The sequence below is a fragment of the Lissotriton helveticus genome, chromosome 2_1 (assembly GCF_964261635.1).
Source record: "Lissotriton helveticus chromosome 2_1, aLisHel1.1, whole genome shotgun sequence".
Lineage (NCBI taxonomy): Eukaryota > Metazoa > Chordata > Amphibia > Caudata > Salamandridae > Lissotriton > Lissotriton helveticus.
This window is the reverse complement of record NC_136059.1, coordinates 1,505,282,008-1,505,305,673: the sequence shown is the minus strand read 5'-3', so window position 1 is coordinate 1,505,305,673 and position 23,666 is coordinate 1,505,282,008. Positions and strand designations below refer to the sequence as shown.

At 49.3% G+C, this 23,666-nt stretch overlaps 1 protein-coding gene across 2 annotated transcripts in view; it reads left to right on the top strand.

The window, feature by feature from the left end:
- The first annotated feature begins 2,598 nt into the window (after positions 1-2,598).
- The window catches only part of NAAA (N-acylethanolamine acid amidase), a 389,727-nt gene continuing 368,659 nt past the window's right edge, over positions 2,599-23,666 (top strand). Inside the window, exon 1 of one of the 2 annotated variants that reach the window (XM_078676390.1) lies at positions 2,599-2,872. In XM_078676390.1, coding sequence (XP_078532516.1) covers positions 2,670-2,872 — 203 coding nt within the window. In that variant the 5' untranslated portion in view covers positions 2,599-2,669. The remainder of the gene's footprint in view (positions 2,873-23,666) is intronic. The other variant, XM_078676391.1, reaches the window with a different exon arrangement.

The following is a 23,666-nucleotide window of genomic DNA, read 5'->3' as shown; positions in this document are numbered from 1 at the left end:
CCCAAAAAACTGGCAGTTCGGGGTGGACTGTTCCCATGGGGCACAGGGTCGGACTGATTTGCATATGGCCATGTCTGAGCTGGGGTGGCAGAGTGGGCTAAAGAACGGTGATGGATTAAACCCAGATCTTTTGACTTGGTGTGAGTGTTTGATTGATTCAGATGCTCCGTCCATCACCACCCCCTTTTGTACCGCTCTTCATACTACAGCACCTCAAAATAATCATACCAACCGATGACTTTAAATTGGTGGTGTAATCATTGGTCCTATCTAGAATTGACTACGGTAATGCCACTCTTGCTGGAACTCCTAAAGTCCACCTTGCCCCTATCAAATCCGTTCTCAACCTGGCTGCCAGGCTTATCACTGGCTGCAAACGATTTGACCACATCTCCCCCGTCCTCAAGGACATCAAATGGCTCCCGATTGAAGGCAGAACCACCTATAAAACCGCTTGCATCACCCACAAAGCCCTCCACCAAAACACCCCCTCCTACCTTCCCGAAAAACTCCACAAAGCGGGCTGCACCAGAAAACCCTGAGGAGCACAAACGCTCTTATCCTTGTCCCTCCTCTACTAAAAAGAAAACCTACACAAGCTCGTTCTTTCTCCGGTAATGCACCTTCTATCTGGAATGCTCTCCCTAAAGAGCTACGCTGCAAGCCCTCCTACCCCTGCTTTAAAAAAGATCTCAAACGACTCCTTCTAAACAAATTCTGGGGCTCCTAACTACTAGAACACTGGCCTTCAACTCCCTCTCTGCCGTACACAGTTCCATCCCACCCTATCACTCCCACTCTACTATCTTCGATCTGTTGTTTAACCTTGTTCTTCCATGCTTTGCTCCATCTTATTTATGCTTCACATGTGTAAATTGTTTATCTTATGATTTCAAATGTACCTATGCTATATTTCTACTGATTCTGTTATATGACTTGTAAAGTGCTCTGATACCCCTGGGTCCAGCCAGCGCTATATAAAACCTTATAAATAAATAAAATAAAATAAATGAAGCTGTTATGGCTCCAAGTAAATGAAGCAATTCATCAGATCCTCCTCAGAAGATATCTTTTGTCTCTTCTATCGATCTAGCCATTCATCCTACCATTTACCTGCTGATGTTCACTTTAACCTTTACATTCTGTCGTCTATTCAGTCTTTCATCCATCATTCAGTTTTTCACTATTCCGTCTGTCCACCCTTCCATATTCAAACCTATCCAGCTCCAAACCTATCCATCAATCCTTTCGCTCATTTATCCATCAACCCTTTCACTCCTTCATTCCATTCAACCATTCATTTCACCCACCCTTTCACTCAAATCTCTCCTTTCACTCATCCGTCATCCACCCTTTCATTCAGCCTCCCTCCCTTTAAGCCATCCAATCTTTCACTTATCCACCTATCATCTGCCCTTTTATCCAGTCATGCACCCTCTTTTACCCATCCATCCATTCTTTCACTAATCCATCCATCCACCCTTTCACTCTCCCATCCATCCACACTTTCATTCACTCACCTACCCACCAACCCTCAATTTTACGTTATTTATTAACTTTTGTTGCGGAACAGACATGTACACACAAAGTGCCACCCAATGTATTTATAATTCCTCCTGAGAGTGTCTTGATTCTCTCCCTCTTTCTCTTGCTTTTGTCTTACAAAAAAACAAGCATACAAATGCAGACAAACATAAACAGACACACAAAAGACTTGATTATGATAAAAGCCTTTTTATACTCTTCACCTACCATGGCTTTTTTTAATTGCCACTGCCATGAGATTGCCATGATTCCTGTGTTTGTACAAATGCACACAATAGGGTGAATGTGATTGATAGTACAGGGCCTGTATGGACCCTGCTCTGTCAAACATAGTGTGATGGTGAGCATCCGGACATTATTCAAATGAGGCCTGAGGAATAGCTCAGTTGGGGCTCAGATCGGGGTAACCGAAGCGGTGCAATGACTGCAAGACACGTTCCACTAGTGTCCACCAACACTCGCAGCCAATGAGCCTACACTTTCAGGAGTACAGGTACTCTCCTCCGCAGTGGAGAAGTGCTTGTACTCAGAGTGATAAATCTAAGAAGTGCTGGTACTTAGTACCGGCCTATTTAAAGCACTGACTGCATCCAGATATATAATACAAGTAACATTACACCTACAACAAGCCAGGACTATTGGCTTTGTTAATGGTTGTTAGTTAGCTCTTTAGAACTGCCGGTGCTGAGCACCGGCCGGACCCGGCCCACTTAAAGGCCTGGCACATGTGATGTGTGACACTGCAGACCAGCGTGAGGTGGTGTTAGCTTCGTGACCTGCACACGTTTTCACTTGATACCTTATGACATGTAAACCCCTATGCAAAATCATACACACGTTAGGTAGCACAAGCTCTAGTTTGCACTATAAAACCGCAGAGCTTGCTCTTGGCTTCTGTTCTGCATTGCTTATTATACATTCGTCCTGCTTGCTTTAGTGAGCCTTGTAGAAGCATCCCCTTGCCATTTCCCAACCTCGCATGCGTCTGCTACAGAGTCCCAGGTCTCCCTTCTAACACCTCCCCCTGGGTTTCAAGTCGCTCCGCCCATTCATTCCTCGGCCCGCCTCCTGTCAGTCGGGCCACCTGCAGTTCTGAGAGCTGTCCTCCTAAGTGCCTGGCGGACATGGCGCTAGTTTCTGGACGCAGGTCTCAGGCCGGGGTGTTGCTGCTGTTGACGATGGTAGCCGGGGGCTCAGCTTTCCCGCGGGACTGGGCTCCGCCGCTCTTCAACGTGAGCCTGGACAGCCCCCCGGAGGAGCGCTGGGGGGCGCTACTGCAGCGCTTTGACACCGGGTTCCTGCGCAACAGCATGGATCGCATAATAACGTGAGTGCAGCCCACTGCAGGGGCTGTTTGTTTACATATGACGTGCAACGCGTCGCTTCCTGTATATGCGTGATGCGTAGAATGGATCTTAAATTGCGTTTTGTAATTTCCAAAGAAACAGCCGGCTTCGATTTTTATGTTTTAAACTATACCTGCCAAATTATAAAGCGGTCAATCAGACGTACTATTTATTAATCCAGTTGTGCCCAGAAGAGAATACCTACCCTCTGAAAGCTTTCGAAAAGTTTTGTCGGAAATGTTTTCAAGAAGAAAAAGTTTCCGAAAAACCTTTTCGGAAGGTCGCAGCAATCCATCAACGAATCAATGCAGAAATCATGAAAGAATTTGCCAGGGCGTACGTAGTTCACCCCCTGCTGTCATCTCTGTCAGTCATATACCTTGCCGCTTCCTAGCCCATTCACTGATTTGAATTTTAAAAGTAAGTAAAAAGTGTGACGCCTGCAAAAACGACCTTGTACTTTGTTCTGCTTTCTATATCAGCTCCCTGCTGCTGCATCACTATCTTCGCAATCCTTCACTTCCGTGTGTTCCCAGCCAGTGCTTTAAGTGGGATGGGAAAAGGTGGTGGGGAGCTCTTAAAAGGGGCGTGGCAGTAAGCATAAATCAGACTTCTTTGAAGATACATGGCTTCTGTAACAAAGGGCGTGGTCTAGTAGAGCATACTGGAATCCTGTGCTGCACAAATTATACATAATTTTCACAAAAACATAAGCAACAGTATATTTAAATTAATTAAAAAACATTTTTCAATGCTAGTAGAAATAGTTCTGAAAAGTTCTTCCTTTTTTTTTTAAAGGAAAACTCATTTTTAAACAACTGACACATTTTATGAGCTAGCTACTACAGGCTGCCTATTTTCCTGCGCTACATACCAAAACGTAATGAATATTGTGTGGGTTAGTTTTATTTATTGGTGAATGGAGCAGAACTTTTCACTTTCGATTGAGACATTAGGCAGAGATATGATGCCTAATATCTATCCTAAAGGTTGTATTTCTTTTTGAAAGAATTTCATGTTGTGTGATGAGTTAAATGTAAATGTAAAGGTGGGATACTTGTAAAGCGCACTGTTACTCTACCCGAGTGTCCTGGCGCTGTAGACCGCTGGTTTTCCCTGTGAGATGGTCCCTTTCTGGATATCTCCAGGGTGAAATCAGGCATCCCCGGCGTCTGTGGGGGGCCGTTGTAGAGATGAGGCAAGCTTAATGCCCAGAGATACCGAGTGTGTTCCCTGGTTAGAGTAGACACTGAGGAGAGAATTATCAAGTCCGTTGACCCTGGTCCAAGACCCTGCCGCGTCGGGAATTGAACCCTGGTCCCGGGCCGTTCTCTGCTTACAGGTCTGCCGCCTCTAACCAGTGAGCCACACCTCTCCACTTTCGATTTGAGACATTATGCAGAGGTATGATGCCTAATAGCTATCCTAAAGGTTGTATTTCTTTCTGAAAGTCTTGCTAGACATGGGTGAGGAGAAGTATAAAGACAAAGAGGGGACACATATTCCAGATGTCGGGTGAAGATAACTGAACTAATGTGCAGTCCGAAAAGTGAGGCGATTAGGAACAGGTTGTTACTTCAGAGCAGGAGAAGATGGGGGCACAGATTCCAGTAGTTGAGAAAGCTTTACTGCTTGGAAGTCTCTATGATTGCGCTAGAATTTGATGGGCCCTTTAGCTAGGTAATCACATAATATACATGGTGCCACCCTGCACTGGATCATATTTACAAGGGAATTGATTACACATGACAGGGCCAACTGGACCACTGTCAGAACCATCAAAAAGCGAACTTAGTAGAAGTAAAACAGATCATAAACGTATAACCAGTAATGGGGGCGTGGCCAGCCAGGCAAACATGGCTGACGTGACTCTCTAGAGCTCCGTCCGGCGGGCCACGAATTATCCTGAAATTCCCCTGCCAAAGTGTTCCCAACTCCTGATTGCCGGGTGGTGAGGCTGCGGAACCGACTGTGGAGTCTGCGAGAGAGCGCTGCGGCGAGGAATGAGTCGCCGGTAGCGGCGGAGCGGACATTGTGCGGCGGAGGCGTGTGGGAGCAGTAAAGGCGCGAAAACTCACCCGTGATTCAAACCCTGCAGTCGGCGCCTGGTGAGGAGTTGGCGGAGCCGTGTGAGACCGGGCTTGTCGGGTGCCGTAACTGCCTGTACGGTGTGGCGGCTGCTGGAGGTGACCCAAGGGGGTAGAAACAGATAGTGCGAGGCTCCCAGAGCGGACGTGAGAGGCTCCGTGCCGGGTGATGACACTGACCGGCGCCGAGCAGTGACGGAGGTGCGACGCGGGCGGACAGAGCCGAGGAGAGGCACGAAGACCCGCTCCGGACGCACTGCGTGCGCCGCCCGGGCACCAGAGGGAGAGACGGAGACTCGGCGGCTGGCGGACCCGGCTCTGGAGGCGGCGCGGCAGGAGGTGGCGTAGTGGACTGCGGCAGGTTCCCCTAATCCCCTGGCATATACAAGGCCTGGAAGACTCTTCGACACGGGCAAAGGCGGTAAGCCTGTGGTATGCTGAGGCGAGCTCGTGGCGAACTGTAAAGCTGAGCTCTACCCTGGTGAGGGGCGACTGACTGGCACAGACACTCTCTGGGGATTGTGGCTGACACTACTCGCTGTCACGCGGTGAACTGCTGACTCAGGAGACTCTGCTGGCTGGTCGCCTCGAATATCACATACGGACTGAGGGGGTCCTTGGGGCTTCGCTGAGAGCTGGGAGTCCCTGCATAGCAGCGGAGGGCGGACGTTGCGCGACAGAGGTACTATGCCTGGCCAAACAATATAAATGCTGAGGGGCCATTTTGCCATAGGTGCCATTTTGAACAGTGCTGTGGTGTGCGGCCCATGCCCCTGGACTGAGCTGGCCGCTCCTTACGTGCCGCTGCTGCTAGACACTACGGTGGTGCCGGAGGTGGGAACTAGAAGAACACAACACCCCCTGCGTGGCTGAGAGGGGGGCGCTCCTGAAAGTGGACTACAATCTGCGCCCGCCTGCTTTGTTGAGACGGGGCGAGTATTGTTTGACGGAGGCTGGGCGGAGTGGCTGCTGGGCCCTGGCTGTTTCGGGCGGGACGCCTGTTGGTGGGAGGCTGACGAGGCAGCTCCTTCTCTGCCTGCCTGACGCGCATCACCGCCCTTTTGTACGAGGTGGACTCCCCTCTCAAGCCGCCACTAGGCACGGGGACTGACGCGTTGATGCCTACGGCGCAGCAGTTGGCAATGGGCAGGCTACGGGACAAGACCATGGGGAAACAACAAGAAGCGAGTGGCGCAGATATCATGTAAGCACAGGGGCGAAAAGTCGCGGAGCCTGAAGCCACCCTGGCAGCCAAGCTGGACTCTGTTCTGGCTGCAGTGGAACGCATAGGCGCCACACTGGCGCAAACCAAGACCTCCCTGGAGGCGCGCCTGGACAAAGTCACGTCTGACTTCACGCTGCTCCACGCGGACCATCGCAAATTGTCGGACTCTGTCACAGAACAGCGTCGCACGGTTCAAGAACTGCAGCCGGTGGTGCGCAGTCATGCCTCGGCTCTGCAGGACCTGGTCGACAGACTGCACGCGCTGGAGGACCGCGCGGACGGATGCAGAAGGGCGCTCTCGTCGTAACAACGTCAGAGTGGTGGGCCTGCTGGAAGGAGAAGAAGGGAAAGACCCTGAGAGGTATACTGAGGACTGGCTGCGGTCACTTCTACCGGCTGAAGCGCTGTCTCCGCACTTTGTGGTGGAAAGGGCACACCGAGTGCCGGCGCAGATCCGGAAGCCAGGAGTCAGACCTCGCCCGTTTCTCTTCAAGCTACTCAACTACCATGACTGCGACACGGTGCTCCGCGAGACCAGGAAGCTGAGCGACCTCAGGGTGGGCAATAGCCGTGTAATGCTGTTCCCGGACTACACAGCGACGGTGCAGAAACGGCGCGGCTCCTATCTGGCAGTGAAGAAACAACTCCGGGAACTGGACCTATTCTACTCCTTGCTGTTCCCCTCCCGCCTGCGAGTGGTCACTAAGGAGGGCATGTGTTTCTTTGATGCTCCATCTGATGTCTGGGACTGGCTGGAAGAGACTAGACAATGGTCAGGAACAAGACCGTCAGGCCCAGAAGAGGGCGGATGGCAGGAGCAGCGCTCCAGGAAACGGAGGAGGAAGCGGGAGACCCGGAGGAACGTGGACCCAGGACTGGCAGCACCCAGCCCGGGGAAGATGAGGCAGGAGTGGCAGGAGACACTCGAGGGGGTGGCAACGCTAGGAATAGTGGACGCTACCGAGAGCATGGACTATAGACTTCCGGCTGAAATGATCGCCAGCGGATCGTCCTCGCCGTCCACTGTGCTGTCGGACGATGCTACCCTGCCTACGGTGACGCCGCAGATGGCTGATTATATAGCTTGATTGATAATGGACATCTGCTGGACTACTGTTCTGCCCATATTTCTCAGAATGTTTGCTATATCCTTTACATGTTGGCTGCGGTGCGCTGCTGGGGATAGAGACAGACTTTGGTGCCCTGCGCAAGCCTAGAATGCAGATTTGATAAAGTATCATAGCTGGGTTGCGGCGCGCTGGCTGGGGAGGTGGTTAGGCGCCCGCTGCGTAGAGAGACCCTTGGTGGGTGAGCCGAGCAGCCCAGGACCATCGTATTTCTTCAGCTGTACCAAACACATCCCAATCACTCTAAGGGCCCCGGATAGGGGAACACGTTGGAGTGCTTGCTGGCCGCGGGCTTTTGGGTCGTTGACAGCACACCCAGCTAATCAGCCATTACGCTGACCTCCCATCTCTACTGAGGGTGGATCCTGTTGCAGTTTGGGCGTATGCTCCTTCGGATATGCGCCCTTTTGGTTCGTTACGAGTTCTTTTTTATTGTTTCCTGTTTAGTATGCGGTACGTTAACTTTCTCCCCAGAAGCTGTCCGTTGCGCCCCCTTGAGGTGCCCTCCTGGCGATGTGCGGGCAAGACACGCGCGATCACATGGCACACACTAACATATTGACATGGAATAGCCGCGGCATGCATACGCCGACACGACGCTACTCAGTATTTTCTTACCTGCAGCGTCATGGGGTGGGGATTGCCCTCCTTCAGGAGACACACATGACACAGGTCGAACTAGGCAGGCCCCGGAAGCGCTGGCTGGGGCAATTACATGGTACCACCTTCTCGACGCATGCGCGAGGCACACTAATATGGGTTAGAGCGGGTGTCCCGTTCAGCTGTACTGACACGAAAATAGACCGTGAGGGCAGATATTGCCTAGTGCGGGGACGGCTAAATGGCTAGGACATCTAGCTAGGCTCCCTTTATGCCCCCAACACGAACCAGGCCACCTTCCTAGAGTCCCTGAACCAGATCCTTCACCCATATGCTGGCCTCCCCTGGTTGTTAGGTGGGGATTTTAACATGGTGCTGAATGTCGGGCTGGACTGCATCTTCCCCCCGATCCGAGCTACGACGGCGATGTCCAATGCGCAAGCGTTCGGGGATTGGCTCGACCACTGGGGGGTACAAGACCTATGGCAGGTTCAACATCCCAACGATAAAGTGTACTCATATTATTCTCCAGTTCATGGCTTGCATGTCCGGCTGGACCGGATACTTGACACCCCGTCGCTGCTCCCTTTGCTCGCCGAATCGGACTACTTGGGGAGGACACATTCTGACCACAACCCCCTGCGGTTTAAGTTAGACTGGGGGGCAGACCGCCCACCGTGCCTACGTGGAGGCTGCAACCGGCTGCGCTTGAAGACCCTGAGTTCCGCTCTTCACTGGGTGTGGCTGTTTTAGACTACTTTGAAAATAATGTGGGTTCTGCAAGCAGCGCTACGGTGGAGTGGGACGCACACAAGTCGGTCATAAGGGGGCACTGTATGGGAACCTCATGGAACATACGCAAGCCACTGTCCAATTCCCTCAAGCGCTTGGAGAATGAGCTGTTACAATACGAAAGGGAGGGCGAGGGGGCAGGGCCGCACAAACAAACGCTGAGCGATATGCGCGCTACTCATGCAAATCTCATAGAGCAGTTGAGGTGCCATAATTATGCGGCGCATACAGCTAGAACACATGCCAGGGCAGATAGGGCTGGGCGACTCCTAGTCTGGCTGATACAAAAGGAGAGCAGGGGGGCACCAATTGGGGCGCTTCGCACACCGGAGGGAGGGATGCTCTATACGCAGCGCGAGATTCACCGTGCCCCGGTTGCGCACTACACGCAGCTATACCGGGCCCGGGGCACTGGCCCTAGACACGCGTTAGAAAGCTTTCTGGACTCTGTCAACTTGCCGGTGGTTCCTGAGGAACACCAAGACGCCCTCAATGCACCTCTTACGCTAGAAGAGGTGGGAGATGCGATCCAGGCCCTGGCGACTGGGAAGACGCCGGGGCCTGACGGACTGCCAGCTGAGTATTATAAGGCCTACCGCGACACCCTGGCTCCCTTACTCCTGCGCATGTACAACACAGCCATCGATGAGGGCTCGCTTCCTGCATCCATGCGGGAGGCGTTTCTGGTCTCCTTGCCGAAACCTGATAGGGATCCGACGGCGCTGGGCTCCTACAGACCGCTGGCAATGCTTAATGTTGACTACAAGATCCTAGCTTAGTTGCTGGCTGAGCGGCTGGCGCCAGTGGTCCCGCGCCTCGTACATACTGATCAAAATGGGTTCGTGACGGCGCGGTCCTCGTCCCTGAACCTCAGGAGATTCTTTAGGGTAGCGGATGGGACACTGGGGAGGTGGCCCAGGGCGGGATGCCTAATACTTGACCTGGAAAAGGCATTTCACAGCCTGGAGTGGGGATATTTTTCTGAGGTGTTGACACGCCTTGCGTTTGATGTGGAGTTCCTGCAAATGGTTGACCTCCTCTACAAGCGACCTGTGGCGCGGGTGCGGTTGGGCCCTTACGTTTTGGAAGCGGTGGTGGTGGGCAGGGGCACTCGGCAGGGTTGCCCCCTGTCACTCCTACTGTTTGCACTAGCAATAGAGCCTTTGGCGGCAGCGCTGCGGCAGACTTTGGACCTGGGGATTCCTCTAGGGGACGCTACACATCAGGTCTCATTATATGCCGACGACCTGCTCGTATTCATTAGAGACTTGCACTGCATACCGGGGCAGCTGGCCCAGCGGCTCGACGAGTTTGCTACAATTTCAGGACTTCGGGTAAACGTGGCCAAGTCCTGCTTATACGCGTTCAACAGTGGGGTGGATGACCCTGAGTACTGCCTAGGGGGCACAAGAGTCTTATGGAATGCTGATACCTTTAAATACCTGGGGATCCAGATCTATCGCCAACCGGCTGACCTGTTTGACGGGAACCTGGGACGAGCGGTGACAGCGCTTAAGTCCCACTGACCATTACAGGTAGGGTGGCGCTGGCCAAAATGATCATGCTTCCTATGTTTCTATACTATTTAGTTAATCTGCCCCTGTTCATCCCGAGCCCTTTCTTCTCTAAACTTAACGTGGTCCTCCGCGACTTCATCTGGGGCACATCCCGGCATCGGCTAGCGTTGCCGAAACTGTTCCTGCCAACGGACAGGGGGGGATTGGCTGCCCCTTGCTTTGAGCACTACTACCTTGCCGCGCAGCTACAGTGGATTGCCCGCTGGTTGGCAGACAAGGAAAGGGAAGACACTGCCACGGCTGAGCCACCATATTCTCTGAGCCGTGTCACCGCACTCTTTCACCCACTGGCGCCGCCTGAGAAGCCCACTCCGCCGCTGCTGGCGGTCGCATACAAATGCTTTCGTAGAGCCCTATTCCTCACTCGTAAGGTGTTCCCATATGCTCCTGCTATACCCCTGGAGGGCTCCCCAGGGAGCGGGAGGGCTATAGCTCACCCTCTACTAGATCAGTGGGGAGAGGCAGATGTTCAGACACTGGGGGACTTATATAGAGACGGAAAGCTGGTGGCCTATGAAACGTTGATAGCTGAAAACGGGTTACCGCCGGGGGATTCCTGCTGCACCGCTCGCTAGTGGCGAAAATTGCGGCTCGCTGGGGCGACATGGCGACGGAGCCCACGCAACACCTCACTATGCAGTACCTGAACGTCATGGGGAGGAGTAGACATCTAGTCTACTGGTTCGCCGCATCGATACAGGCGCATACAGAGATCAGCCTAATCCCACTCAGAGGCAAGTGGGAACGGGACTTAGACAGGGCGCTAACTGATAAGGAGTGGGAGCGGCTGCTTAATAGTCCGGTGCGCATACCCCGAAACATGCGCCTTCGCCAGATACAGCTCTTTATTGTCCATAGGGCCTACCTCACCCCTGAGCTCATTAATAGGTCCTTCCACCGATCTGACTCATCCTGCCCCAGGTGTGATGAGCTGGATGCAGGGCTGGTCCATCTCTTATGGAACTGCCCCAGGCTGGGCACTTACTGGCACGTGATCTGTGGAGCGCTGAGGGCGTGCACAGGTCACGTCATTCCCTATGGCTGGCCCGAGTACCTCCTGCACCAATTCAAGAGGAGACCCCAAGACAAGGAATCTTCTGGATCTGGGCTTAGTGGTGGCTAAGCGACTGGTCACGAGACGGTGGAAGGCACGCGAACCACCGGCTGCGCAGGCGTGGGTATCCTCCCTTAGGGCGTGGGCGCAGGCGGAATGGATAGCCATTCGAAGAGAGAAAACGATTGGGCACCGTAAGGAGCCCATGGCGCAACAGTGGGAACGTATGCTTAGCGCTCTACGCTTGCCAGAGGAGATGGATGCGCTGGACACTGGAGTGGCCTAGGTAGCTGCCCTAGATGGCCTGACACGCCGCGGGCTACTTCACTGTTGAGACTTGATGCCATACTAAGCCTCACCGCCTCTAGGCGCGTAGGCCTGTGCTGCACACAGACTTACACAAGTTGATGCGCGCTGGGGGGGGAGCCGGGGGGGCGGGATGGACGGGGGGGGGGGTTGCATACACATGTGCATGAGTTTCTGCCGCAATAGTTTGAATGTTTACATACTTGTTAGATTAATGTCATCTCTATACGTGGCTACATAGCAGCGGGATTCACCCCGTAATTATGTCACTAAGCCAGACTGGACCACAGGGCTGATGTGCTATGCCTCAGGACGTTTTGGACTGCATCTTGGTTGGGCGTGTCAGGCCATACTGCAATTATCCCCACATGTGTTATCATAAGCGTGGCTACATACCCGTACATCGCTCTGTTCTGTGATATCATAATGCTGTACAAACATGTTTGGTTTGACAATTTATGCTGCCTGACTCCTACACTATACCCTGAACTATAAAATATAAAATGCTAATAAAATAGATTTGACAAAAAATAAATTAATCGTATAACCAGTAACCACTGGTAATCACTGTACCTAGCATCACCCTGTAACAGAAACCACATTATGCACAGCATCACATTAGGCGCCAAATGCATTGTATGCCCATAATCTCAACTGTCTTAATATTAGACCCTAACCTCCTAAGTAACTCTAACATTAGGGCCATAAAGCACAGGGTGGAACATAATCTCACTAGCATAAACCATAATATGCAAGAAAATCTCTTAATCATAGAAACCACATTTAGAGGTAACCAGAAGAGGGTGCATAAATTATACTACATGGAATACATTTCCTAACACCACATAAGCACTTTATGGCCTGGCGCCCAACAAACCTCCCAGTCCCCCTGGCCAACTTGCCATCTCAAAGGGGCTCTGTGGGTGGTCACTGTCTGTTGAACTTCGCTGGGGGGGAGGCGGAAGCAAAGGAGACAGTGTCAATGGGAGAGAGTGGAGGATTCTCACAGGTGATGCCAGTGCCCGCTCATCCACTCCCATTTGGCCCACCTGCGTCATGAAGTAATCTGGGCTACTGCAGACTCCTGCTCAGGGCTTCCCCCGCATGTCGCGCCATGTCTCACCTGAGGGGGCCTGGTCTGCAAGGGTGAACAGGAGAGCTGTTGAACTTCGCTGGGGTGGAGGGGGAAGCAAAGGAGACCGTGTCAATGGGAGAGAGTGGAGAATTTCCACAGGTGATCCCAGCGCCCGCTCATCCACCAGGGCTTCCCTCGCAAGTTGCGCCATGTCTCACCTGAGGGGGCCCGGTCTGCAAGGGTGAACATGAGACAGGTGGCCTGCCACCATCGGCCTGCGTCTGGCGACCCTGCCTTCCTAAAACAACATCCCATTCCAGAGAGTCCGGCCGTACAGGTAACCACCAGCAGGATCAACCCAAATCTTTTTATACCACTCCTCTCGAGCGGGAGTCCAAACAAATAGACATTTTGACAAATTAATTTTCTTCTGCACGAGCCTTGCTCTAAAATCACCCAGTGTGTACCTGTTTCCTTAACTGTTATTTCATTGCCCTTTAAGATACGGTGACTCAAATTTTACAAGCTGTTCCGAACAGCCTTCGGGTGTCCCCCATGCAGGCTATTTAGGACAGCTGTCAAATGTCAAAATCTGTGATTCACTGAGGACTGGACACAAATAATTGCCTAGGATGTGTCATTGGCACCAGTGTGATTTTCACCTGCCATGCCTGGATGAGGGTCCACAGCCTTTTCTAGGGACGCCAGGCATCTTTAAGCATTGCATGCTTTTTAGGTCTCGTCGGAGCCAGCGCATGCGCTGATCTGCGAGACATGTAGTCTGTGGGTTTTCAAAGTGCTACCACAGCTTTTTCTCTGGCATACAACGCGCTGTTACACTCACAATGACGAGCAGAGGTGCCATTTGGCTTTCTTCTCTCGTCATGGTGCGGGCACACCACTCGCCAGACGTGACGCTGCAGCTGCTTTTACGAGCAGTCCCGCCGCGCGCGCCACTCGCTTGCTTTAAAAAAAATTATTTTAGCGCGCGTGTGCACACAACTCCCGGGCTTGTTCCGTACTGGGGCATATCCCATTTAAGTTTTCAGATGGCCTTGTAGGGCTTTGGTTGATTTTGTGTCGGCCGCAGAGCATTTTTGCACTGTTGTATTTCATTTCGGACCATATCGCAGTTACGTTCTAAAATGGCCAATCCTATCCTCCGCTATTTACTATGGGATGAGGATGCCTTCTTCTACCTTCTCTAAGATGGCCGACCGGTTTCAGCTTGGTGTGGTTCAGTCCGCTTTCTATATTTGATATTAAAAACACCTGTTCAGTATCCCTGTAACACGCACATAGACTCTCAGCGCTGTATTTTAAATGGCAAACTCAGTGCCTTTCTGCACGACTCAGCATGAGGTCCGTACTCGAGTGCTGGCGTTCTTAATATTCATCGAGGAACACTCGGCCGCTCTAGGCCCAGCGATTTTTCTTACGGCTCAATTCTTCAGGCCTTGCGTAGCTAACATCGGCCAGGCCGATATCCAGTAATTTCTTTTCTGGCAATAACTTTAATTGGGAACGTCGTGGCCGTCAGCTACACGTCGGGACCTGGACAACAACCACCGCAAATCTCACCAGTCAGGACTCATCAAAATACCTTTTTTTCCCACTGGGGGCGTTTCGCAACAAGGTGAGCATTGTCTTGAGTGTATACATAGCAGAGCCCTAGCATGTATACACATCAGCGTCTCACACATGGTTTATCTTTCGTTTTTCCCTCTATAGGGCTTCAATCTAGAAACACTAGCCCATCACTGCCACAATCTGCTTTGGGGTCCATGTTTTTAAAAGTACCCATTTGTAATGCGTCGTCTGTGCTTTACTGACATGCTGGGTTATGTGACACTCACCGTGCAGATTTCCGTGGGCGTAGTTTTATCAGACTTTCATTTGTAGTCCCTATATATTAAAAATCTGTATATTTGTATGTCACCAGAACCTAATATTAGGCTGTTCTGCTTCTATTTTAGTGAGCACGCACCAGGCTGCGTTCTTTGCACTTCTATCTTGGGCAGTGTGCTGCTGCCTTAGTTTGGTGTCAAGCAACGTGCTGCTGCTTCCGATTTTCAATGACATGAGTTATCCTACTCCTGCCCATATTTTAATTGACATGACCTGCTCTGTAGTTTCTGAAATTCCATGTCCGGTGCTATGTCGGTGCCTTGGGTTTAATACCGGGCTGTGTACAGCTGTTCCTGAGTTTCAGTAGGCCTGTGTCAGCCGCTTTGCCCCCATGCAGCTCTTCCACAAGCCTGCTGCTGCCACCCCAAGCCGTAACAAAAAGATTTCGGGAGTACTACAGAGATGAGATGTGGCTCTGTTCAGATTTTTGTTTATAAGAGTACTGCTTTTGATTCTGCAAAAGCTGTGTGCTACCATAGGAAACAAGCATTGGCATAGCCAATAGGTCTCGCCTTTGAGACCTTATAAGTGCTTAGCCATCCAACAGTTGATGTTGTTGCACCAAGGATATTGTGCTGCATAACTAAACACTTATAAGGTCCCAAAGGCGAAACCTATTGGCTATGCCAATGCTTGTTGATAGATCTTGCCTTGTTGGGGATAAAGCAGATTCGGCCTAAGAACATTTTACTGAGAGCTGAGCCATGGCATGTTCTTTTGGGCTCGTCTGCTTTTGAAAGTTAATTCCACCACAGTGGTGGCTCCTCGAATTACATTGCGCCCGCTGCATCGCCGATTGGCATTGCAGGGCGCGCAATGTAATTCGTTTACTTATTTAATTATTTACTTAACTTCGTTCAGCCGTATGCCGGAGTTTACTACGCCCACCCTGTCCCTACCCTGCCCCGCGCCACCGCCCCGACCAATCCCATGAGGAGCCGCAACTGTTCCACCAGCAATTTCAAAGTGTGGCTATGGTAGAGGCTTCCCTGTCTGTCAGCACCCAACCCCTACCCAGTACACCAGACTTTTTAGCCTTGTTGTGTCTGAGGCTATGGTTTCTAGAGATAAAGAGGACCATAGGGATAACCTGCAGCTCACTTTTCTGCCCCTCCAACGGGTACAACTGCGAAACCTCTTTAGTGTGCCGTTGCCAGCACACAGCCACCCTGTGGGAGTCGGGATCCAAGTTTCCCCCAGAGGTGGTAGTCCATCAAGAAAAACAATTGTCTCCTACAAAATGTCTGGCAGGTCTATGCCCTTTCCTTTATTTCTACCGCACCACACCTCCCACCATCTTCAGGAAAGCTAATGGAGGACTGTAAAGAAATGCCTCTTTTTGAGTGATCACCCCCAAGTATTTGGATTCATGTTGCTGTTTTTTTAACTTTGAAAGTGTGCTGAGGCATCCATGCCAGTGGTCAGACGCTTAAAAAGGTATGTGTCTAATTCATTCATCCACAATTGGCACAAATGATATTACTTATCAGTCCCTAGTATATGGTACCAAGGGTCCACAGGGCCCTGAATTTAAGTGTCCCTCGTGTCCTGCAGCACTTATTCTGCCCCTATAAGTTTGATAGAGCAAAGCATGGCTCCCAGTCACCATTGCAGTCTGGCAGAGCATTTTTATTAAGTTGCTAATGCGACTTTGTCATTTAAGTCAATGGTAAAGCCTGGATCTTCTTTTTGAATATTTATCAAGTTATCCCTAAGGCAGCCCACTGAGCCCTTAAGGGAGTGTGCATTATAATTACAAGCATTTGCAATGCAATAGGTCTCGCATTACCAAAAGTTTGAGTTATTGGTGTTGCATTAATATTTGCAAAGCCAATAGCTCAAACTTTCAGTAAGGCGAGACCTATTGCATTGCAAATGCTTGTTGTTGTTAGAGAGGACTACATTTCCCAAAATGCAAGGTTTTATTACTTCTGGGCGAGGTTCAACTAACCCAATGAGCTGTACTTTCAGGGGACTGTGATCACAGTGCCCCCTATCTATTACAGTAATCTCTCTCATGTAAGCACAAACAGGCAGGGATAAAATATATATAACCAATTCTACTTGTGCTATTTGAGCATCTATAGGTTATGGCACCTTCTTGATCTGATGGGGATCTCCAGTTATAAGCCCTGTGCCTGGATCTCAGTGTGATACATAGCAGTTGTACGGCTAAGATTGAACTTCTCTGCGCATGGAAGATACCTATTTTAGGAATGTGCCATAAGGCATCCTCATCAAATATAGACAAGACGCAATTGACCAATGGTTCCAGTGTCACATTAAAATCTCCAGCTACGTTTGTGAAGGCTTCAGAAGGTAAAGAACTAAGCTGGTTATCCAGCAGTGTAAGAGTAGGAGATTCTTTGTTTGAGCCCAGCGGCCTGATGTAGACATTGTAGAGGTGTGCTGTTGCCAATGGGATGTTTTTTTTATTGCAATTTTACCCATTTGGCCATTCTCATTATCCAAGAATGTTGTCTTCCCCATAGCTAAACGTTTTATTTGGTGGTAATTGGTTTAAAGAATTATAATTTGTAGCGAGGATGCGGAGGCTGTTAGAGCTAACAGTATTAGATGTAGGTTAGGAACAGATGATAGTGATCGCAGACGCCGCCTCCCAGGCCCTGTACAAGCTGGAGTGTGGGCGCCTGTCTAGATAGGCACTGCTGAACTCCTTGTTTGTAACACTATTCGAGATAGAGGGCTAACTTGTTTATTGGGGATATTGCACACAAAAGTCTTTCAATGGCCATAGGTCATGAGATGAAAATTAAAGAGAATGTGCCCGGCCGGCCTCTGCTGGGCGGTAACGGGCCCGTCTTGGCCCAGTCTTCACCCGGGCGTACTGCGGGTCCTGAGCTGTTGGAGGCTGGGCGCCTCAGAGCCCTGGCTGAAGTCTCTAGGCCCGGCTTGGTGATAGCGGGGCAATGTAGTTTCACCGCAGAGTAAAGGTGGAAAACCGTTTCTGAGGCCAGATTAATGGGAAAGAGGAATGCATTTGATATATGTTAACCCTACACTCACGCTAAAATGTTAATAGCGGATTGCTGTTCGGAAAACAACATTTTTGCTGAAGCATAACGACGGCCCATAAAGCATCTGGTTTTTAAGAAAACCCTGCGATTGTCTTGAAAGACTAAAATACTTGTTTATGCATATTTTTTATGAAAGCAAGCTGTCTGGTTCTTTTTTTTTTTACCGCACCATTTATGTCTGAAGACTCTGCTTTATTATGATTGGAAGGCTGCTAACGAGATGTGCACAGCTGGGATCAATTTTGTACTCAATGCATGAGGCCTGCTTCCCCCCTTCCAGTACGCCTAACAGCCCTAGCTGCCAACCAGAACTGAACCCATCTCTGCGAAGGAAACTTACAGAGGGCCGTACGGAACAACAATAACAGGTGTAAAAAAACAAGACGTCAGCGGTTCTTTCATTTAGTTGCTTCCCTGTGAAATGGAAGCAAAAAAGAACAATCCCGCGAGTGGTGCTCGTGAGCCATGTGGTTTCATTTATTGCGCCCATATCTGGGCACGATAATTGAAACCACATGACGGCTGGTGCGCGTAATAAACACCAAAAGGCCGTGGGCAGAGCAATGCGCCCACCTTTGGCCTATTGCGTGCTTGCTTTGTAAAAAACACGCATGCAAATGCCAATGACGTGCCACAAAAGGAATAGCACACGCTCGTGTGTGTGCCATTCTTAGGTCAGCTTCTGAAACCCCATTTTTACCCTACTAAATAGCATTGCTAATTTCTGAACAGGACTAGTAAATATGGTACATGAAGGTATCAAAAGAATCATTGCATTAAACCCGGCTTGTTGTTCAAGTCAATTTGCTGTAACTTTTGTACCAATGGCAATTTAGAAATTTTCCTCTGTTGACCAAAGTTTTCAGTAGCCATTTACGGTTACACACAAGCTGCCGTCATCAAGATGAGCTTCTTCCCTCCTGGAGAGAGGTGAGAATGACTCTCAGAAAGATGAACAAAGGACCTGCCGAGTGTAGAGGTGTGACCTCCCCCTGTCAGGAGACCATGTTAGGTGTGAGCCCAAATGGCGAGCTTTAATGGGGAAGCCGTCCTTCAGCTGCAAATGGTAGTCACACATGAGAGGGGCATCTCTGTTGTTTTAGCAAACAGGCTGGCATCTTGGGCAGAGAAGGAGAAGCTGCGGTCAAACTTCTGGGTTGGGGTTCACACACCCGAGAAAGGTTTAGCTATGTTGGAAGTGGCCAGATTAGAACATTCTGAGCTATCTAGAGGCAACGCTTTACAGGGCGTAATCATTGGTCAGAGGGGACATGATAACCCATTTGCTTGTTAGTCATCACATCTCCCTAGGTTTGTAGGTGGTATAAAAGTGGCATGCCTGGTACCCAGACCACAGATCATGTCTGAACTGGAAAGAGTGCCGAATGACTGGCCGCTGTTCCCTAGAGCCAGTAAAGATAGGCTGCACAAAACGCTGGACTGTACCTGCTTCATTTTGGGGCTAGCAAAGAAAGGACTGAGCCTGTGGTGTCCTGCTCGTGGAAACGTCATCCCTGGCCCTAGACAGTGAAGGTGACTCCAAGAGTCTGTTGGCTAACTCTGTTACAGCTATCGGGTTTTAAAAGCTAAGAAGCCTATCCCTCTGAGAGCCTAGTGCCAAGAAGCCTGATCACTGCTGGATGCTGAAGAGAAGACTGCGAGACAGAGTCCGGCCCTCACAATTTGCACCTGAGTCTACTGGATCTGTGAGAATCATTGGTGTGCAGTTTGGTCACCCAGCATGGAAGTTACTGCAAGTTGAAGGAAACCGCAGATTTTTGCTGTAACCGAAGACCAGTAGACCTGTGGCAACTGGTTTTGTGCTGGACTTCACCCTGAACTTTGTGGTTATCGACCCCCCCGGGCCAAATTCTCCTCCACCATGCTCGTGGACCAAGGAGTAGCCACAGGAAGACCCCAACCCAGACTCTTTATCCTTGAGGATCTTCAGCCTTCTGCATTCCCTCCATCAGGCCCACCCCATTGACCTTCATGGCGGTTTGCCCATAGGACCAACAGTTGGACTGGGAACTGCTTAAACTACGAGAAAACGATTCATCTGGAACTGACTGTTCACTATGATGTCTCCATGCCTGAGTTGGTCCCTACAAGAGTGCTCATATAGCAGTTTTCAAATCACTTGTCCCAGCTAACCCTAAACCACGAGTCAAGGTAGATTACAATGATTTATTGCACTAAGAGAAAAGCTATGATTTATTGCTGCTTTGAAAATTCATATTTCTGGAACCCTTCAGCGGAGTTTTGTTGTTGAGGTAGCTATTCAAAGATAAAAATAAAACCTATTTGTATAAATTGGTGTCTGATTTTTATTGTGTTGGTTCTTCTTCTTATTCAACCTCTTTGGTACTAATTAATGCTCTACACTCATTCCTTTGAAAAAGCCTGACTGCTCTGAGCCGCAGCTACCCAGGACTGAGGAAGGGTTAGACCTGATACACAATTGTGTCTTTCTTACATGATGAGCTTGCGCAACTACACCATATAGTAAACCACTTTCTACACAAGGACCACTCATCCATCTTACGGCAGGAAGTGCAAGTGTATTTGGTCAAAGAGACGATAAAGAGGGTTCTAGCATTGGAAGTAGAAACTGGGTCTTACTCCTACTCAGGGCTCGACAAATCCACTTGCCCGCTCGCATTTGCGAGGGGGAATTGATGAGGACGAGCTATTTTTAGCACCTACTCGCCCTTTCTCGCGAGTTGGAAGATAAACTATCTTTTGTCCTCTGTCTTTGAAAACGGAGCAAAAGTGACAAGATAACACGATTTAAAGGCATTTTTATTGCTCACAAAGTGAATGAGCAATCAAGGTGCCTTTAACCCCTTCCATGCTGATGACGAACCCCAGCCGTCATGCACTATGGTGCTCATGTGCTGATGACGGCTGGGGTTCGTCATGAACCCGCCCACTCAATAAAACTGCCGCACAGGCGCAGAATCGCGGCCGCATGGAAGGGGTTAAATCTTGTTATCTTGTCACTTTTGCTCTGTTTTCAGAGACGGAGGTCAAGTAGCTTACAGTTAGGTCGAGGAATTTTTCCAAGGTACTAAACCTGCAGGACTAGTACAATTTTTCTGATTTTTGAGCCCTGCTACTACCTCCTTGTGCCGAAAAAGGACCTATGGCTTATTCCTATTTTAGATCATCATTCTCTGAATGCCTTCCTGTGGAAGGACACATTCAAAATACTCACACTATCCTTGGTCCTGTCTAGCTTGGACCCTGGGAAGACTGAATGGTGGTGTTCCACTTGCAGGATACTTATTTCCACATCTCCGTCCTGCAGGCCCACAGGCGTTAACTGCTGTTCACTGTGAGCCAGGGGCATTTTACTTTTGCAGTGCTCCCCTTTGGGCTCACTAATGCCCCTCTGAAGTTCACAAAACTGATGGAGATGGTCGCAGCAAATTGCAAAGTTCAGGGTACCAGTGTTCCCCTACTTCAACAACTGCTGAAGGAGGGCTTGCTCCAGGCAGTCATCAACCACCTCCAGATGACAGCAAACCTCCTACCATCATTCGGGTGCACTATCAATGAGCCAAAGTTACACCTGCCTCCTTCATAGACGCTTCCTTTCATCGGAACCATTCTGGATATGATATGGTTTTGTGCCTTTCCCCCAGAACAGGGAGTTCCGAACATTTGGTCTGTAATACCCATGTTTCAGCCTCTGTCTTAAACTTCAGAGGAATGACTCTGAGGCTGCTGGGATTGTTGGTTTCCTGCCTCATTGCTAGTGTTCAATGCCAGATGGCACGAGCAGGCCATGAAATGTCAATGGGTGGGCACAACATTAGGTAAATCTGTCCAGACTCTATTCAGATTTCAGAGTAGACTGCAAAAGAGCTGCGGGGGTGACTCCTGGACCATGATTGAGTCAGTGGCAGACCCCTCTTCCTAATCTATCCAGAATTGATAGTTGTCACGGATGCATCTCTACTGGGTTGGGGGGGCATCTGCGAGAGGTGGAGATCAGAGCATTCTGGTCTCCTGGAGACTGTACTCCACACCAACTTGTTGGAATTGAGAGCTATTCGCTTGGCTCTGAAGTCTTCTTTGCCCGCCATCAAACAAAAACTGGTGCAGGTGCAGGATACTTATTTCCACATCTCCGTACCAGAGTGAGTGAAAAACTCGAAGGCAAGGTGTTAAAAGGCGTAAGAAACAGACGGTGCAAAAAGATTGATACACCACCGGGTCAATTAATTGTATACTGTGCACCAGGTAAGATACATTTTTGTAACCACTCTCAGCCTAACTAAGGGGCGGTTGATGTAATGACAAACTGATAGTAAGGAGTTTTGTTGGTATATCTTTCAGAAAAAAACCTGGGAAATACCGGCTCATTATCTATTTCAAAATTTACAGAACGAAAAGAGAAAAGGTACCTTGATGGAGTTATGATAAAGATATGACCTAATTAAAAAAGGGGGGGGATGGATAAAATCAATGATGTTTTTGATTTATTTACTATCTCCTAGTATCCGTGAGGAACCTCTTCAAATCATTCTCGCATATGATAAATTAAGGAATAAAACCCCAGAGTGCAGTGAGGTACTAGTGAGTGAATTCTATGAGATGACTGGGAAGAATAAAGGAAAGAATGTGAATGTGTGAAAACCTTAAATGGGTAAAGGTTGACGAACGGGAGGCGAGATTTGATGCACTTATAAATGGCTTAATGATAAAGGCTTTTTTGTTAAAAAGAAGGGATTAGACTTAATATAAATGTGGTAGAAAATGGTCTCTTAGTAGTTAAGGACAATAATAGGACCATGTTATATTGAGAAAATATTTTATATTTTGAATATGAATGTGCTTTATGGCATATTGTTTAGTAGAAACCAATACGACTATGTCTAATCAAAAAGAATGTTTTAAAAGTGAATGTATTCATATACTGATTGTATATTGTTTTACTTGTAGGTTTGAATTCGTTAAGATCTCTGAATTAGAATTTTAATTGTATCGCATAAAAAGAACAAAGTGTATGTCCTGAAGAAGATGGTATTAATAATAAATATGCCATTGAAACGCGTCGACACCTGATGATAAAGGGGTGTTAAATTGGGCCTAAGTTAGCATCACACTAGAGAGAGGAAAAATAGATCGGTGCTCTAAAGCTGTCTATTGATTAAGCCAATTAACACAAGTAAAGAAAGAGGCTATTGTCTATCTAGGTTTCTCCTTTTTAACATTTGTTGTGGATTTTAATTGTAGTTCAATATGAAATTGTGTGGTGTATAAACTGTATTTTGTGGAATCGCTTTTGATAAAATAAATCTGATGAATACGTTTTTTATAAAAGAATTTAGTTGTTGATTTATAAGTGCTTCACTTGGGACCCTCAAGAAGGGGTGTGATTGAGTGGTGTGAGTAGTGTGACTGTTAAGATTTGCATTCTACCCAAAGGCAACCTTCTTTTTAACTTTGCAGGTGCTCACAGACAAAACCTTAATGTGATGCTGCAATAAGAGGGGTAGGGTGAGGGGGGCCCTGGACCCAGTGCGTGGAGACCATGGGCCTTCCTTTGGAAGGGGCTGGCCTTCCAAGTGATTCCGCTGGTTCTGAACCACTTGGCAGGTTCCTTAAACACCAGGGTCGACAAACTCAGGAGCTAGCAGATCAGGAGTGGCAGGTACGCACAGAGGTGGCACAGGAAGTCTTCCAGCATGGGTAGAACCCTGGCGCAATTTTCTCACCATTGCCAAGAATGCCCAATAACTTCTGTGCAGTAGAGTTTCCAAAGCAGCTCTCTTTCAGAGACTCATTTCATCTAGAGTTGAGCTCAGGGCTCCTTTCTGCCTTTCTGTCACTACCTTTCCGGCCCGAGTTCTGAAGATCAGGAACAACTAGGCCCAAGTATTCCTATTGGCACCGCATTGGGCCAGGAGAGTGTGGTACCTGTAACTTCTTAGCATGAGCATCTGTCCTGCGATCAAGTCACACTTAGGGAGGATCT